The sequence below is a fragment of the Macaca nemestrina genome, chromosome 18 (genome assembly GCF_043159975.1).
Source record: "Macaca nemestrina isolate mMacNem1 chromosome 18, mMacNem.hap1, whole genome shotgun sequence".
Classification (NCBI taxonomy): Eukaryota; Metazoa; Chordata; class Mammalia; order Primates; family Cercopithecidae; genus Macaca; species Macaca nemestrina.
Window position 1 is genome coordinate 46,115,995 of NC_092142.1, and position 18,716 is coordinate 46,134,710.

The following is an 18,716-nucleotide window of genomic DNA, read 5'->3' on the forward strand; positions in this document are numbered from 1 at the left end:
AAGGTTCCTGGAGAGGAGGCAGGTGTGACCTCACAGCACAGCTGGCGCACTGGTTTTCAGTTAAGAGGAAAAGCAATGAGAATGGGTGTGGAGGAAGGGATTATATTTAGTGCTGCAGAGGTCAACTGACAAATTGTTATTATTATTACTATTATTTTTGGGATGGAGTCTCACTCTGTAGACCAGGCTGGAGTGCAGTGGCACAATCTGGGCTCAGCGCAAGCTCCGCCTCCTGGGTTTGCGCCATTCTCTTGCTTCAGCCTCCCGAGTAGCTGGGACCACAGGTGCGCGCCACCACACCCGGATAAGTTTTTGTATTTTTAGTAGAGACGGGGTTTCACCGTGTTAGCCAGGATGGTCTTGATCTCCTGACCTGGTGATCTGCCCGCCTCAGCCTCCCAAAGTTTTGGGATTACAGGCGTGAGCCACCGTGCCCAGCCCAAGTGACAAATTATTAAACACCAGGCCCTCTGTTAGTTTCTAGGATATACTGGCAAGAAAAAGAGATACTGTTTTCTGCCCCCATGGAGCTCTGTCAAAGGAATGTGCACAGTCTTTTTGAATATGGGGAAGTCAAAGACTACTTTTAAACCATCTGCTCTCCAAGGGGAAAAGTACTTATCTGCCTGCTTCTAGATTCATAATCCACAAAGTGGAAAAAGTCACTAGGCTTTGGTGAAAAGAATTACCAAGTTACAGAGAAAAACGCCGTTATCTACACTGACATCGTGAAAAGTCAGAATACGCCTTACACTAGGATTAAAAGATTTCAAAAATTAGTTGGATATTTGAAGGAAAAAAAAATCAGAAAAGAGGAATATAAATACTCTTTTGAGTCCCAGATATTTATGGTAGCACTCACTAATAATACTGATATTTATCATATCCATATTTCACAAATGTGTGATGTTTAAAAAGATTTACACAGTAAGAAAAAGTCAAGAAGTCTAATATACCTCTAGTCATACCTGAAACACAAATGGAATACCAACATTTCTCAAAACATTTGGAACTTACTATCCCTACCAATACAGGGATATTATAGAGGCAGGGGTATAAACAATAACATTGACAAATAATAGCAGCTAAACTTTTTGAGTGTTGATTGTGTATTAGGGCCTCCTATGGTCTATCTACATTAATTCCTCTAATTTTAACAATAACCTTAAGGTAGTGTGATAGGCAGAATAATGGTGCTCCAAAGATGTCCATATCCTAATTTCCAGAGCCTGCTGAATATACTGCCAAAAAGGACTTAGCAGATGTAATTAAAGATCTCAAGACAGGGAGAGTATCTTGCAATATCCAGGTGGGGCTAACGTAATCACAAGGCTCCCCATAGGAGAAAGAGGAAGGCAGTATGGGTTACTGTCAGTGATTTGAAGATGCAACACTGCTGGCTTTGGGTATGGAGGAAAGGGCCATGAGCCAAGGAAGATATGCAGCCTCAAGAACCTGGAAAAGGTAAGGGGATGTATTCTCCCCAAAACCTCCAAAAAGGAATGTAGGCTTGCTGACAACTTGAATTTAGTTCAGTGAAACATGGTTCAGGCTTCCAACCTCTAGAATTGTAAGAGAAAAACTCTGTGTTGTGTTAAGCCACTAAGTTTATGTTAATTTGTTACAGCAGTGATAGGAAACTTACACAGGTTAGTTTTACAGACATGGAGAATGAGGCTTAACAGAAGTGAAATAACTTCTCCAAAATTACTGTAGATGGTTGAAGAAATTTGCATTTTATGGATTATTTTCTTTTTTGAAGTAGGAGGGAAGGTTAACTACTGAGAACTGGAAACTGGGAAAGTAGAAAGGGTATTAAATAGTTCTTATGAAGAAAGAGAACTTCTGGTATGACAAGTAAAATGTGTATTTACAACACACGGAAGTATTTAGAGATGATGGATTAGCCTTAAAGTACTCTAGAGGGAGGAGTGGGTGGGATGGGTAGTAGGTGGTGGTATGGGTGAAATAAAATTGGGCATATGACGATATTGTTGAAATTGGGTATGGGCACAAGAATTTTATGTATTTGTTCTGTTTTTTTTTTTTTTTTTTTCTTTTTTGACAGTCTTACTCTGTTGCCTAGGCTGCAGTGCAGTGGCATGATCATGGCTCACTGTAGCCTCTACCTCCCCAGGCTCAGGTGATTCTCCACCTCAGCCTCCTGGGTAGCTCGGGTACAGGTGCACACCACCACCCAGGTAATTTGTGTATTTTTTGTAGAGATGGGGTTTCAGCACGTTGCCCAGGCTGGTCTCAAACTCCTGGGCTCAAGTGATCCTCCTGCCTCAGCCTCCCAAAGTGCTGGGATTACAAGCACAAACCACTGTGCCCAGCCAAGGAGTTTTATTACACTAATTTATACTTTCATAGATATTTACAAATTTTTAAAAAGTTAAAAAAATCATGATAGAGAGCAATAAGTGACACACAGGAAGATACACTGATAAAAGCCAGGAAGTAAAACGGACAAAAACAAACTTCAAATAAAGCAAAACCAGTAACAATGCAAGGAGAGCTTCCAGCTTCTGGTCTGACATATAAAGTTCTTTAATGTTGTCACTCTAGTTCTCATAATAAGAAAAAAGCAAAGAAATAGAAAATCAACAACTTTTCTTAGATCTTTCAGAGAACTAAGGTCACAGGACAAACGGCTACTCTGCAAACTGGAGAGACAGACAGGTGGAAACAGAGTCACAGCTTACAAGAAGCAGACGCCCAAGAGCAGAAGATCAAAGATGGAGCCAATACAGGTAAGAAGACTTAACTGAAAAACTGCTGGAGGCTCAGTGTAGACTAGCTTGAGTGTTCAAAACTCCAAGGGTTCAGGGCAGGGGGGAACCCTCACACTTACATTTTTGTGAGTTTCACCTCCAGGAATTCAACCAGATTCTCACTGTGAAGACTGGAGAAAAATGCCTTCATGTTTCCAGCAGCAGCATGGGAAGGTAACCATTCTGAAACATGCCCAGAGCTCTCTGTTCTCCCTAACAGCCTGCCTTCAAAGAAAACTTTTACTAGAGTTTAACTGACTCGGGTTTAACAAAAGCCTAACTGACCTGGGGAAAGGGAAATACTCAATTTCAGCTCCCTCTCATCTTCCTGTGTCACCTAAGAAGACAGGGAAGCTGAGAAGCACTTGTGAAGGTCACAGCCCAGGGACACAGGTTCACTAAAATAGTGAGACCTAATGACAAGATGACAGAACACTTTTCTATTCCAGTACTTCATCAACTGGGCTCCTGTATAACAGGGAATTACAGTCCAAAGCACTGTAAACATTATCTTTCATTTTTTTTGAAAGTATAAGTATAAAAAACCTTTAATTATGTTAATTATGAGATTTTTAAACTGTATTACTGGAGAAAAGAGACCAAGTCTCCTCGTAATACTTTTCTTTTTTTTTCTTTTTTTTTTTTAATTATACTTTAAGTTCTAGGGTACATGTGCACAACATGCAGGTTTGTTACATATGTATACTTGTGCCATGTTGGTGTGCTGCACCCATCAACTCATCATTTACATCAGGTATAACTCCCAATGCCATCCCTCCTCTGTCCCCTCTCCCCATAATAGGCCCCAGTGTGTGATGTTCCCCTTCCAGAGTCCAGGTGATCTCATTGTTCAATTTCCACCTATGAGTGAGAACATGCGGTGTTTGGTTTTCTTTTCTTGTGATAGTTTGCTGAGAATGATGGTTTCCAGCTGCATCCATGTCCCTACAAAGGACATGAACTCATCCTTTTTTATGGCTGCATAGTATTCCATAGTGTATATGTGCCACATTTTCTTAATCCAGTCTGTCACTGATGGACACTTGGGTTGATTCCAAGTCTTTGCTATTGTGAATAGTGCCGCAATAAACATACGTGTGCATGTGTCTTTATAGCAGCATGATTTATAATCCTTTGGGTATATACCCAGTAATGGGATGGCTGGGTCATATGGTACTTCTAGTTCTAGATCCTTGAGGAACTGCCATACTGTATTCCACAATGGTTGAACCAGTTTACAATCCCACCAACAGTGTAAAAGTGTTCCTATTTCTCCACATCCTCTCCAGCACCTGTTGTTTCCTGACTTTTTAATGATTGCCATTCTATGTTTCCTGACTTTTTAATGATTGCCATTCTAACTGGTGTGAGATGGTATCTCTTTGTGGTTTTGATTTGCATTTCTCTGATGGCCAGTGATGAACCTACAAAGAACTCAAACAAATTTACGCAGAAAAAACAACCCTATCAAAAAGTGGACAAAGGATATGAACAGACATTTCTCAAAAGAAGACATGCATACAGCCAACAGATACATGAAAAAATGCTCGTCATCACCGGCTATCTTTCATTTAAGAAGGAAACCGACACACCAAAGGAGACAAAAACAAGGACACTAGAGGAAATATTTGTCTCCAACACAACAGCTACTGCAAACAGTAAATACAGCCTAATTCCTAGTCAGATCAACCTTAAAACTTCCACAGTAAAGGTCTGTCTACCTTAGTTCCCTTCACTTAACACATCATATCCAGCTTTCAATAAATAATTACAGGGCATGCTGAAAGGCAAAAGACAAAACAAAACAAAAAGTCCGAGGAGACAAAGCAAGTATCAAAACAAGACTCATATATAGCAGACGTTTTGGAATTATCAGACCAGGAATTTAAAATAACTATGATTAACATGCTAAGGATGCTAATGGAAACAATTAGACAACATACAAGAACAGATGGTTAATGTAAGCAGAGAGATGGAAACTAAGAATCAAAAGGAAATAGAAATAAAAAATACTGTAATAAATGAAGGATGCCTTATCGGACTCATTGATAGATTGGACATGACCTAAGAAAGAATCAGTTAAGCTTGAAGATGCCAAAGGTGTAAATACACATAGTAGGAATACAAGAAGAAAGAGAGAAAGGCAAAAGAAGAAATATTTGAAGTAATAATGATTGAGCAATTTCCAAAATTCATGACAGACCTCAAGCCACAAAACCAGGAAGCTCAGAGAACACCAAGCAGGAGAAATATTGAAAAAATCTATACCCAAGCATATCATATTTGAACTGCAAAAAATCAAAAACAAAGAGAAAATCTTGAAAGAAGCCAGAAAAAAGAAATGGAAGAAAATATGACTGGGATTCCACATAAAACTGTGATATAATACAAAAAGTGCTCATGTGAGGTTGAAAACCATGAATTAGGGTGGTATGGTTTGGCTGTGTCCCCACCCAAATCTCACCTTGAATTGTAATCCCCATAATCTCCACGTGTCATGGGAGGGACCTGGTGGGAGGTAACTGAATCACGGGAGCGGTTTCCCCCATGGTGTTCTCGTGATAGTGAGTTCTCAGGAGATCTGATAGTTTTATATGCATCTGGCATTTTCCCTGCGGGCACTCATTCTCTCCCCTGCTGCCCTGTGAAGAGGTGCCTTCCACTATGATTGTAAGTTTCCTGAATCCTCCCCAGCCATGCAGAACTGTGAGTCAATTAAACCTCTTTTCTTTGTAAATTACCCAGTCATGGGTATGTCTTCATAGCAGCGTGAGAATGGACTAATACAGAGGGGGCCGTGCCAATACACAGAGCTACAGGTTTTTCTTCAGAAATGCCCAGTATCTTAGGCATAGGAGGGAATAAGAGATAGCTGGACTAACCCAGGGCTGAAATTCTCCCAGGCAGGTATAGTGGAAAGTCAGTGCTTTATAGGAGTTCAAGGTACTGGCAGAAGTAATGTTGGTGTGTGGTAACTAAATAAGGAGGTGGGTAAAGACAATAGTGGGCTGATACAGGTTGAGAGACTAATGGTTTTAAAGTGGAACAGGTATAATTAGAGTAACAGAGTGGGAGAGCTGGAAAATAGGCTGTGGTCAGAGTTGGATAAATGAAATTAGGGTTTCAGAAGTGAAACCATTCTGGAAGATTAGGTTCGGGCTATGGCCATGGGAGTGAATAGCTAAAACTGAATATGAATAAAACACTCTGAAGTTTTCAAAATGGAGATGAAGGAATATGGGTGGGATCGGTTCATGAGCGGAGTAATTTTTTCCTCTTTCTATACACCTGATAGTCTGCCTATCAGGTGTGACAGAACACATAACCAGCAGAAGAGCTATTCAACTCATGAATTAACTCAAGTGGAAGAGAATACTATATCAGATGTACACTTTCTCTCTGTTTCACACTGGGTCACATCCATTATAACACTTTTTACTATGATCTGATGTCAAAGGAATATGAAGAAGAACCACTTTTTCAAGAAGTAAATAATTTCACAAGTGGGCATACATTTGACATTTGTGATACTGGGTAAGTACACTGTGCATTTGTTTACATGCTGATAAAATTGTGATCTATGGTATCAGTAAAATATCAGAGAGAAGGAAAATGATATATGTGAAGGGCAGCTCAACACGATCTTAATTTCAAAGAAAGTCATAAATGAATGAATGGGAGGCAGAGACATTATCTGCAGAAAAGCCCAAAGCTGCTGGGTGGTAAGGGTAGTCACTACGAAGGCAGCTCTGCATGTTGGACTTTACTTATGTGACTTTCCAAATGGTTCTGTTCACTGTAAGATAGAAGTGGCTTAATATTTTAAGATAAGGAGACAGGAAGCCTTATGGATCTTAGAAGTGTCACCTGCCTGGCCGGGTGCAGTGGCTTGCACCTGTAATCCCAGCATTTTGGGAGGCTGAGGTGGGCGGATCACGAGGTCAGGAGACCGAGACCATCCTGGCTAACACGGTGAAACCTCGTCTCTACTAAAAATATAAAAAATTAGCCAGGCATGGTGGCGGGTACCTAGTAGTCCCAGCTACTAGGGAGGCTGAGGCAGGAGAATGGTGTGAACCCGGGAGGTGGAGCTTGCAGTGAGCTGAGATTGCGCCACTGCACTCCAGCCTGGGGGACAGAGTGAGACTCCGTCTCACAAAAAAAAAAAAAAAGAAGTGTCACCTACCTTGGCTATACAGCACTTACTATCAAACTTTCATCTAGAACTTGTAAGTAAAATCAGTGGTTTCAACTATAACTTTTTAAAGTTCTTTGCATGACCATGCAATAATCAAAGAGCCACAGAATGGAGATATGGTTAGTTAGAGGGAGAAATGTAGGTCTGAATGTTTCACATGAATGTTTCACAAAGTAGGTAGATAATATCTGAATGACCAAGTTAATCTTTAGGCTGATGAATCCCATCCACAGTTTTACAGTGATATAAAAGTATATGGGTTGGACCAAACATTCACATGCACATGGCAGTGACTGTGGTGATACCTCATCCAGATCTTCTCTTCAGGACCTACACACTTATTCCTTGAGCTGGTCTGTGTTGGCTGCTAATAGCTCACAGCAGGGTTCCTACCTGGAGATTGTTCTTAGCCAAAGGGAGCTGCCTCATAGAAATGTTAACACTTTCCTGGAGGCCTGTCTGGATGTGATGTGTGATTGATTCAAGAGTTCAAAGGCTGGGCCCCTCTGGCTCAGTTCGGGCCACATCTGAAGGATCATCTTAGCTCCAGAGCTCCCCATGCATCTTCTCCTTCTGCCACTGCTGCTTTCTTCACTACTTCAGAGGTGTTGCCCCCAATTTGAATCTAGATGATATCCCTGTGTCAGGGTCTGTTTCCACACTTCTTAAATATGGGAAGTTTCCCAACTATACATAAAATATTGTCAATGTAATGTTTAATGACACTGTAAGAATATGAGACAATAATGAGAACATCTAGTTTGTACTGCAGTTCCACTATTTAATAGCTCCATGACTTTGGATAATTTAACTTCTCTGTGTCTCAGTTTCCTTATCTTTAAACACTGGCTAATTTCTTTTGAAATAAGGATTACTACAAAGATCCCAAACAGTTCCCTGTACACACACACAAACACATGCATACTTTCAAATACAATATTCTTATTTCAGTTTACATGAATTGGTTCTGACAAAAACTAATTATTTTCACATTTGTTATTTCACTGAAACATTCTATTAGACAGCAAGTCAATATTAAGACTACACACAAAAAAGTCACTAATTGCCTACTATATGCTTGGCTCTGTGACCTATACCAGGTACACAAGATGACGTGGTTCTTGACCTCAGGGGGTTACAGTCCTGTGTGGAGAGGCATCTAATCTAAACAAGGGTAATGAAATATTATAAATGCCAAAATGTCTTAAAACAATTGGAGGGGTAGTCACTCCTCTAAGGATATCAGAAACGACTTCATAAAGACGACCCTTCAGGTAAGACTGTTTTTAGGAAAGGTACTTTACTTTCAGCACAGTTTTCTTGAGTAATGAAGGATTCTTTACTGCCAAATAATAATGATATTTGATTATAATCTATAACAACTATTTTGTATGAGTCTACTTATACAGAGAATTTTCATAGACACATTTATAACAGAGTTAAGTTTACTTACTGTTATCTTACGAGGACAGTCATTAGAACACAGACCACTAAGAACTGTGGAAAAATAAACAACAGGCAATTATTACTATTATAAGTTTATATTTAAAGTGAGCTCTAATTTTCTCCCTAAGATCCATTAATATACTCTATTGATTCATAATCACAAGCAGAAACCAATTCCATTTCTTTAGATCTGAGCAAATTAAAGTTCTGTTGTTCATTTTATACCAATATTTCAAAAACCTAAACTGTCAAGATGTTACTATTTTGTGAACTATATAGGTGAGATAAATTATGATTATATCATACCATACCTAAAATAGAACCTTAGATTCTGACAGAGGGGTGCTAAATGAGAACCAACTAAAATGTATACTAAGAAAAACAAATAGAGCATTCAGCACTTTATATCTCAGACTAGACTTTTCCCATTATGTAATTCTGGGTCAAAGATTTTGGGTACCCTTGATAACTAATATAGAGAGCATAACTATAAAATAATTGATGAGTCTACAACAAATAAAAATAACTTTGTGATACATTTATTCTATAATCAGCAAAAATAGGTTAAAATATCTCAACAATCTCTAAATAATATGAGTTCTGAAATAAAACCATATTTGTACCACTTTTGGTGAAGTGATAGCTTTGATAAGAAAGCAGACATTATATGCTATTATTTAAAAATGCTATATGTTATAAGATAAAGAGCTGATAGTTCTCGGTAAGCACACATTATTTTCATAATTATGAATATTTGTCTGTATATTACACATATCCAGAAGAAAATGGTTGATTCTGTTTGTTTATATTACATGACTATGGAATGACAATCATTCTAATACAAATGTTTGTCTTAGGCAGGGTGCGATGATTTGAATGTTGGTATCCCCCAAATTCATATCTTGGAACCTAATACCCAATGTGACAATGTTAAGAGGTGGGGCCTTTGTGAAGAGATTAAGTCACAATGGTTCCATCCTCATGAATGGGATTAATGCCTTGACAAAAGAGGCTCCAGTAATTTCTCTTGACCCCTTCTGCCATGTGAGGACATGGCAACAAGGTGCCATTTTTGAAGTAGAGGTGAGACCTTACCAGACATTGAATTTGCCAGTGCCTTGACCTTGGACTTCCCAACCTCAAGTACTGTGAGCAATAAATTCCTGTTGTTTATAAATTACCCTAAGGTTTTTTTTTTTTTTTCTTTTTGAGACAGAGTCTCGCTCTGTCACCAGGCTGGAGTGCAGTGGCATGATCTTGGCTCACTGCAACCTCCGCCTCCTGGGTTCAAGCGATTCTCCTGTCTCAGCCTCCCTAGTAGCTGGGACTATAGGCGCATGCCACCACGCCCAGTTAATTTTTGTATTTTTAGTAGAGACGTGGTTTCACCATGTTGGCCAGGATGGTCTCAATCTCTTGACCTTGTGATCTACCTGCCTCGGCCTCCCAAAGTGCTGGGATTACAGGTGTGAGCCACCGGGCCCAGCCAGGTTTTTTTTTTATGTTAATAGCAGCCTAAATGGACTAAGACACAGAGGATGTAAGGTAAAAGGCACCAAGAAATGAGCATGACATATTTCATCACAAAAGAGAATACCTGTTCATTTACTATAGAATATTTGCATTAAATTCAACTTGAGGAAACAGTGAAATAAATATTTTACACTAGCAAGCAGTTTTCAATGTTTAAATTTCCTTCCCTAGCACAGTGCCTGGTTCTCACTCTTTTATTATGAAAACCCTCACTTCTCACTCTCCTTTTATCTTCTTCCCTAAAGTTTAGGTAGACATTGGTAGCTCTTTTCCAATTGTTCCAAAATGATTTGCACAAGCCTTCATTTAAACCATTATCTTGCTGACCCACAGTTATTTACGCACACATGTGTCTTTGCACACAGATGTTACCTCTGCATCATTTTATTCCTTATTTTCTCAGGGTCTCACCCAACATATTTGCTCAATAAATACTTGTTAAAGGATGAAAAAAGATGGTTTATTCAGGCTAGGCACAGTGGCTCACGCCTGTAATCCCAGCACTTTGGGAGGCTGAGGTGGGTAGATCACTTGAGCTCAGGAGTTTGAGACCAGCCTGGACAACATGGAGAAACCCTGTCTCTACCAGAAAAAAAAAAAAAAAAAATTAGCCAGATGTGGTGACACGCATCTGTGGTCTCAGCTACTCAGGAGGCTGAGGCAGAAGGATCACTTGAGCCAGGAAGCAGAGGTTGCAGTGATCTGAGATCATGGTACTGCACTCCGGCCTGGGTGACAGAGGGAGATCCTGTCTTAAAAAAAAAAAAAAAAAAAAAGGTAGATTATTCAGTAAATGGTGCTGGATAATTGGTTACTTGGAAAAAAATAAAGTTAGAGTTTACCTCCCTATATAAAATGCATATTTGACAAAGACAAAATAATAAAAGAACTCTTAAACTTAACAATAAAAAGACAACCCAGTTGACAAATAGGAAAAGGATCTGAATAGGTATTTCTCCAAAGAAGATATACAGATGGCCAATAAGCTCATGAAAAGATGCGCAACATCATTAGCTATCAGAAAAACATACAGCAGAATCATTATGAGATGCATGCCCATGTTCATGGCAGCAGTAGTCACAATAGCCAACTGGCGGAAGCAAGCCAAATGTCTGCTGACAGATGAATGAATAAAATATGGTAAATACATACAACGGAATATTATTCAGCCTTAAAAAGGAAGGAAATCTTGTCACATATTACAATATGGATGAACCCTGAAGACATTATGTTAGGAGAAATAAGCAGTTATTGTATAATTTCCACTTACTGTGTAATTTCATTTAATGAGTTATCTAACCACTTATTATTGTATAATTTCATTTAATGAGTTATCTAAAGTAGTCAAATTCACAGAGACAAAGTAGAATGGTGCTTAGTCAGGGCTACGGGGAAGGGGAAAAACGGAGCTGTTTAATGGGTATAGAGTTTCAGTTTTGCAAGAAGAAAAAGGTTTGGAAATGTGTTTCACCACAATGCAAATATACATAACTCTACTGAACTATACCTTAAAAATGGTTAAGATGGCAAATTTTGTGTGACATATTTTTAACCACAATTTAAAAAATGGTTAAGATGGTAAAAAAAAACCCACAATGAGTTAACATTTTATACACACTAAGATGGTTACAATAAAGCAGTCCAAGAATAACAAATATTGCTGAAGATGTGAAGAAACTGGAACTCTTACACATTTCTGATGGAAATGTGGAATGGTGCAGCTGCTTTGGAAAACAACGTGGCAATTCCTTAAAAGGCTGAACATAAAGTTCTCCTTTGACCCAGTAATTCATTTCCAGCCATAGTCCAAGAAAAACAAGCAAAAATCCAAACAGAAACTTGTACATCAGTGTTCATAGCAGTATTATTTATAATAGCCAAAAGGTGGAAACCATCCAAATGTCCATCAAATGATCACTGGATAAACAAAATCTGGAATATATATGCAACAGAATATTATTTTGCAATTAAAAGGAATAAAGTACTGAATGCATATTACAACATGGATGAATCTTGAAAACATTATGCTAAGTGTAAGGGAGGAGACCATCCCTCATATTGTCTTATGCCCAATTTCTGCCTCCAAAGAAGGAAGTAGTAAAAACTAAAAGGCAGAAATGAAATCCACAGGTAGACAGCCCGGCGCCACACCCTGGGCCTGGTAGTTAAAGATCGACCCCGGACCTAATCGGTTATGTTATCTATAGATTACAGACATTGTATAGAAATGCACTGTGAAAATCCCTATCTTGTTTTGTTCCGATCTAATTACCGGTGCACGCAGCCCCCAGTCATGTAACCCCTGCTTGCTCCATCAATCACGACCCTCTCACACGCACCCCCTTAGAGTTGTGAGCCCTTAAAATGGACAGGAATCGCTCACTTGGGGAGCTCGGCTCCTGAGACAGGAGTCTTGCCGATGCCCCCGGCAGAATAAACCCCTTCCTTCTTTAACTCGGTGTCTGAGGAGTTTTGTCTGCGGCTCGTCCTGCTACAAGTGAAAGAAGCCAGTCACACAATATGACCCCGTTTATATGAAATGTCCAGAATAGGCAAATCAATGGATACATAAAGTAAATGAGTGGTTGCCTGGAGCTGGGGGATGATGGGAGCATGACAGACAATGGGTACAGGGTTTCTTTCTGTCGTGATGACTATATTCTCAAATGATTGCAATGATGGTTGCACAACTCTGAGAATATGCTAAAGCCATTAAATTGTATACTTCAAATGGGTCATGATATGCTATGTGAATTACATATCGATAAAGCTGTTACAAAATAAGAAAGATACCATAAAAGTTTAAAAGACTACTGACAAAGGGGGTGAACTTTTTATGATGTAACAATATAAAGAGATACTATTGCTAATATAAAAAGAATTTCTAGATATCAGAAGATAATCCAATAGAAAACAAAGGATTTCAAGAAGCAATATCTAGAAGAGAAAATACAAATAATCAAAAAACACTGAGAAAGACACTCAACTGCACTAGTTAGGAAAAAACCAATATTATTCCCAAGAGACAGGTGAAAAAGAAAAGCATGATAAAATTGTAGGGAAAATAATAAATATATTCACAAAGGGTTCTTTAACATATACTGCAGTACATTTACAAATCCATTAGAAAATAAGAAAGGACAAGGACTATAGATAGAAATAAAGATACAAATGGCTCTTAAATATATGAAAAGATGCTGAACTTCATTATAAGAAAAACATGAAATAAAAATCGGACATATTTTTCACCTAACTGGCAAAGATAAAAAAGTTTAATAACCCCTTGGGTTGCTGAAGGTGTTAGGAAAAGAGCATTTTCATATATATAGTTAGGTGGAAGTAGGAAATTATACAATTTCTGTGAAGGGATATCTGTTAAAAAATACAATATAACGTTCAAAACAAGGCAGAATTAATCTGTGGTATTGGAAATTATAGTAGCAATTACTTTAGGTGAACTGGGTTAGTCACTAATAAAGGGGCTGGAGGGCACATTTTGGATGTTGGTAGTATTTGTTTCTTGATCTGGGTGTAATTGTATGGGTATGTTTACTCTGCTAAAATTTATAGACCTGTGCACTTATGTATACTTTTCTGTATGTTATATTTAAAAATATATATGTTTTAACAATTCCATTTTTAATAATTTATTCTACAGGATATTCATTACAGTGGTATTCATAATAAGAGATTGAAAACCACATGATATATGTGAATAAGGAACTCATTAAATTATGTTGTAACCATACTATATGATACTATTCAGTAGTTAAAGAAGTTTCAATTGCTTCTTTAACTACTGAATGTATTCTATATTATACATATATATATTTGTATATGCATACAATATCTTAGATACAAAGAGGTTGTCTCTGGGAAGAGAACTGTATCACTGGCAGATGAGTAAAAGGGAGACTTACTTTTATCATACACCCATGAAATTTTTAATAGACCATCTGCATTACTTATTTTAAAAACAAATTCATTAGTGAAATAAAAATTTAGGACTCTCAGATGAGTATGTGGTAAATTGGATAGTGTTATATGCTGGTGAAAATATAAATCCCTACAACTTTCAGGGAAGATAATTTGTTATTATTGATTAACATTAAAAACACAGTCTCTTCAACTCATGTCTATGAAATCCGCTAAGAGATAAAGCGAAATAAATTGTGGAACATATATAACATTATGGAATGATACAGAGGTATCAGAAGAATGAGGGAGGCCTGTACGTGCTGACTTGTAAGGGGGCTTATACTTTATTAAGGTAAAAAACCCAAGACACATGCAAATATGTTTCATAAAGTTCCATTTAAAAGTATGTGTTGGGCTGGGCATGGCGGCTCACTCCTGTAATCCCAGCACTATGGGAGGCCGAGGTGTGCGATTAGGAGTTCGAGACCAGCCTGGCCAACGTGGTGAAACTCCGTTTCTACTAAAAATACAAAAATTAGTCGGGAGTGATGGCAGGCACCTGTAATCCTAGCTACTCAGGAGGCTGAGGCAGAAGAATCGCTTGAACCTGGGAGGCGGAGGTTGCAGTGAGCCAAGATCGCACCACTGGACTCAAGCCTGGGCGACAGAGGGAGACTCTGTATCTAAATAAATAAATGTGTTCAATGGATCTCAGACATAGTGTTGAGCAAACGAAGCCAGGCACCAAGAGCACATCCTGTATGATTTCATTTACATCATGTTCAAAAACGGCCTTATGCATACCCAGCCTCGTGCATCTCTTCCATCTGGACGTTTGCCTGTATCCTTTGTAATACCTTTTATAATAAGCAGGTAAATGTAAGTAAATTGTTTCCTTGAGTTCTGTGAGCTGCTCTAGCAAATCAAACCCAAGGAGGCGGTCATGGGAAGACTGATTCATAGCCAGTTAGTTAGAAGTACAGGTCCTGACCTGGGACTTGTGATTGGCATTTGCAATGTGGGGCAATCTTGTGGGGCTGAGCCCTCAACCTGTGGGATCTGACAGACTATCTCTTGGTAGACAGTGTCAGAATTGATTGGTTGATGTATGGAGGGGGAAGGCAGAATCCCTACATATTTTGGTGACCAGAGATAAAGTATTCTGTGTGGTAGTGATTGTGTGAGAGTAGACAGAACAAAGTTTGGTTTTGTTCTGTCTCTTACCTTATGCATAATTATGCATAATTGCATGGTATTCCATCGTGTGTGTGTATTTACCCCTCTTTATGTTATGGATTGAATGAGTACCCCCTCCCTCAAATTCATATGTTGAAGCCCTAACCCCCAATGTGGCTGTTCTTGGAGACAGGGCCTCTAAGGAAGCAATTAAGGTTAAATGAGGTCACAGAGAGAGGATCAGTGTCTCCTAATAAGTGAGCTTGCTGTTTCTACCTAAATGCACACGAAGAGAACATGTGAGCACACGCTGAGATGGCAGCCACCTAGAAGCCAGGAGGCGAGGCTGCTCAGAGTGAATCTACCTTCCCAGGACTTTGATCTTTAACTTCCCAGCTTCTAAAACTGTGAGAAATAAATTTCTGTTGTTGAAGACACTCAGCCTGTGGTATTTTGTTATGGAAGCCTGAGCAGACTAACACATACATTCTTCTTTAAAAAAATTTTTTTAGGCTGGGTGTGGTGGCTCACGCCTGTAATCCCAGCACTTTGGGAGGTCGAGGTGGATGAATCACCTAAGGTCAGGAGTTCAAGACCAGCCTTGCCAACATGGTGAAACCCTGTATCTACTAAAAATACAAAAAAATTAGTAGGGCATGGTGGTGCGTGCCTGTAATCTCAGCTATGACGGTGGCTGACGGAGGAGAATCGCTTGAACCCAGGAGGTGGAGGTTGCAGTGAGCTGAGATCGTGCCATTGCATTCCAGCCTGGACAACAAGAGCAAAATTCCGTCTCAAAAAAAAAAAAATTATGTAGATGAAATCATACTACATATTATTGTGTAATTACCCCACATCTATTACTTCAACCACATAATTGCATGGTATTCCATTGTTTGTGTGTGTATTTACCCCTTCTTTTTATTAGGATCTTTAGGTTCGTCCCCTCCTCATACCCCAATTTTTTTTCCTCCTAAAAACACCATTGGCAAGATCAGCTTTATGGACCTGGTACATTTATACATAGATCTTTGGCACATCTCTGACAATTTCCTTGGGATAAATGCATAAAACATAATTTCTGGGTTCAATCTTAAATCTTTTGATGTACACAATGAAACTATTCTCCAGAAAAGACTATCAAACATCTAAAAAGACCATTTATTGATCTTCTGCTAAGTGCCAAGCTGTGAACACATGAATTTTCTTTTACAAATGCTCTTCCTTAATCTTCATATCAAGACTGTGAAATAATTCTAATTGTCCCTTGCCTCCCGCCTCCTCTTTTTTTTTTTTTTGAAGAGGAAACTGAAGAACTGAAGCGTCGGCCCATATTCACGGTCACAAGGTGAATGGAACTCTTTTGCAAGACTATGTGGCCACTGCTTTCAACAAGCAACAAGAAACTAACTCATTTAAAGAACACATTATCCTACTATGATAGAAGATGAGAAATCGATGAATCATTGGGTTATTTTCTGTATAAGATAAAATGTCTGTGTCTTGGTTAGCATAGAGTATTACATAATCTATGCTATCACATAATCACATTAGTATTAACCACATAATGCTAATTCAAAAATCATGTAATAGTTTCTTTCATTTTGTATATAATAAGCTAAAAACTCAGTTCTTGCATCTGTTTTTGTTTTTTCACAAGACTTCCTGTCAAATTTGAAGTTTCACATTATAACATTAGGATCACATGATAAGACTTAAATGTAACCTTAACTTTGCCACATCTTTTCTCCACTAAGAAATTTTATACAATAAAATCAAACTAGGTATTAAAGATGAAAAAAATATGATACATATTTGCCATAGATATGTGTTATAAAAAGGGGTATCTACATAATACAAATAGAGTATGCATTTCCTTGTTTTTTGCAACCACAGATTCAAGGAGAAACAATACTAACCCTTGATTAGTTATCATGCTGGTTCATAATATTGCTTAATTAGGAATTCTGAACTCTCAACATAGTATTATAAAGGTTATTCTGTGTCCACTCAGAAATTATTTTACCTACAGAACGACTTGTCCTTTTCCCAGTGATATCTATATGACTATGCAGCAGGTGAGGCTGACTCAGACTGTGTGGCTTCTGGGCTCTACTAGCTACATATGTTTGATGTAAGGTAGGAAAATATGTCTTTAGCTATATTCAGTAATGATACTGCTTTTGTTAAGGAGTGCTACAGACATAAGGATGAAATTTTACTTTTAGCTTTGGCTTTACCACTCAAATCCTCTGTGACCCACCCTTTAGTTTTCTTTTCTTTCTTTTTTGAGACAGAGTCTCACTCTGTTGTCCAGGCTGAAAGGCAGTGGCACCATCTTGGTGCACTGCAACCTCTGCCTCCTGGTTTCAAGTGATTTTCATGCCTCGGCCTCCCAAGTAGCTGGGATTACAGGCACCTGCCACCACACCTGGCTAATTTTTGTATTTTTAGTAGTCATGGGGTTTCACCATGTTGGCCAGGCTGGTATCGAACTTGGGGCCTCAAGTGATTCGCCTGCCTTGACCTCCCAAACTGCTGGGATTCCAGGTGTGACCCACCATGCCTGGCCTAGTTTTCTTATAAGAAAAAAAGAGGACACCTACTCTCATACTTATTATCTTCTTCACCTCCTGAGTTAATGAAATTTGAAAATGTCTGAAAAACATTAGGTTTCTTGAAATTTACAGACCATGTAAAGAAAATTTTTATTCTCATTTTTTCCCCTCTTATTGCTCAGCATATTAAAGGGACAGACTTATCAGGAATATGGTTTCAATCACAGTTTATTACAATTAGATATAAATTCTTCATAAAAGGCAGAACTGAATTAAATATTGCTGGAAAACACAACAGAGTATAAGTTTTATATGTATGTTAGTAGTTCATCCTCTGTTATTAATAATCTGCTACTAACAGAAACTAAGTCTTTAGGTCATGAGTGTTGATAAGGGTAAACGTCAAGGCAACTATCTGACACCAACGTTGGCTCAAAGTCATAAGCACCACTCCTTTCAAGCTTCCTATTCATTCAGCACAGAAAATCTCATCAAGTAGGGCCACGTCTTGCTGTATTAGCTAATGAAAGATGTGATCACGGACAAATCACTTCACCTCTCTCTCTTTTATGGTTTTACAAAAACATTTAAAGTAAGAGAGTTGGATGAAATAATTTATAAGGTTTATAAAAACCTCTAAACTGGAGTTTTTATAAACCTTATAAATTATTTCATAATTATTTGATTCCAAACTGGGATCTACATTGTTATCTGGTAGTTTCAGTTACTTAATACCCTAGCTCAGAGGGAAGTAGCCTGGGTTTAAAGGGCTCTTTGTGTAAGTTTGCTTACATGTAACAAAATTATCTAGAGAACAGAGAGCCTTGAACAGTCTGGGTCTGAATGAATGAGGCTGGATCATGGAGGATGCATCCTCTCAATCTCAGAAATGCAGAGCAGAACCAGAAATGGAACTTGCTATTATGTAAGCTAATTTTCTACATTCTCTTTGTCCTTATAGCATATGTAACATTACATACATACTCACATATTTTCATCTAAATCTTATATATGATATGATTATAGGAAGCAATCGTGTAAAGCAGAAGGCACATGATAAACAATAAACGTTAGCTATTACTGTTTTGTTTTTAAAACAAACTATAGAGTCTA

The 18,716-nt window shown here is 38.3% G+C and overlaps 1 protein-coding gene across 1 annotated transcript in view; it reads right to left on the reverse strand.

Moving 5' to 3' along the window:
• The window catches only part of LOC105492223 (integrin alpha FG-GAP repeat containing 1), a 294,233-nt gene that overhangs the window by 62,053 nt on the left and 213,464 nt on the right, over nt 1–18,716 (reverse strand). Inside the window, exon 13 of the mRNA XM_011759246.3 lies at nt 8,426–8,469. Within this exon, the coding sequence (XP_011757548.1) occupies nt 8,426–8,469 (44 nt within the window). The remainder of the gene's footprint in view (nt 1–8,425; nt 8,470–18,716) is intronic.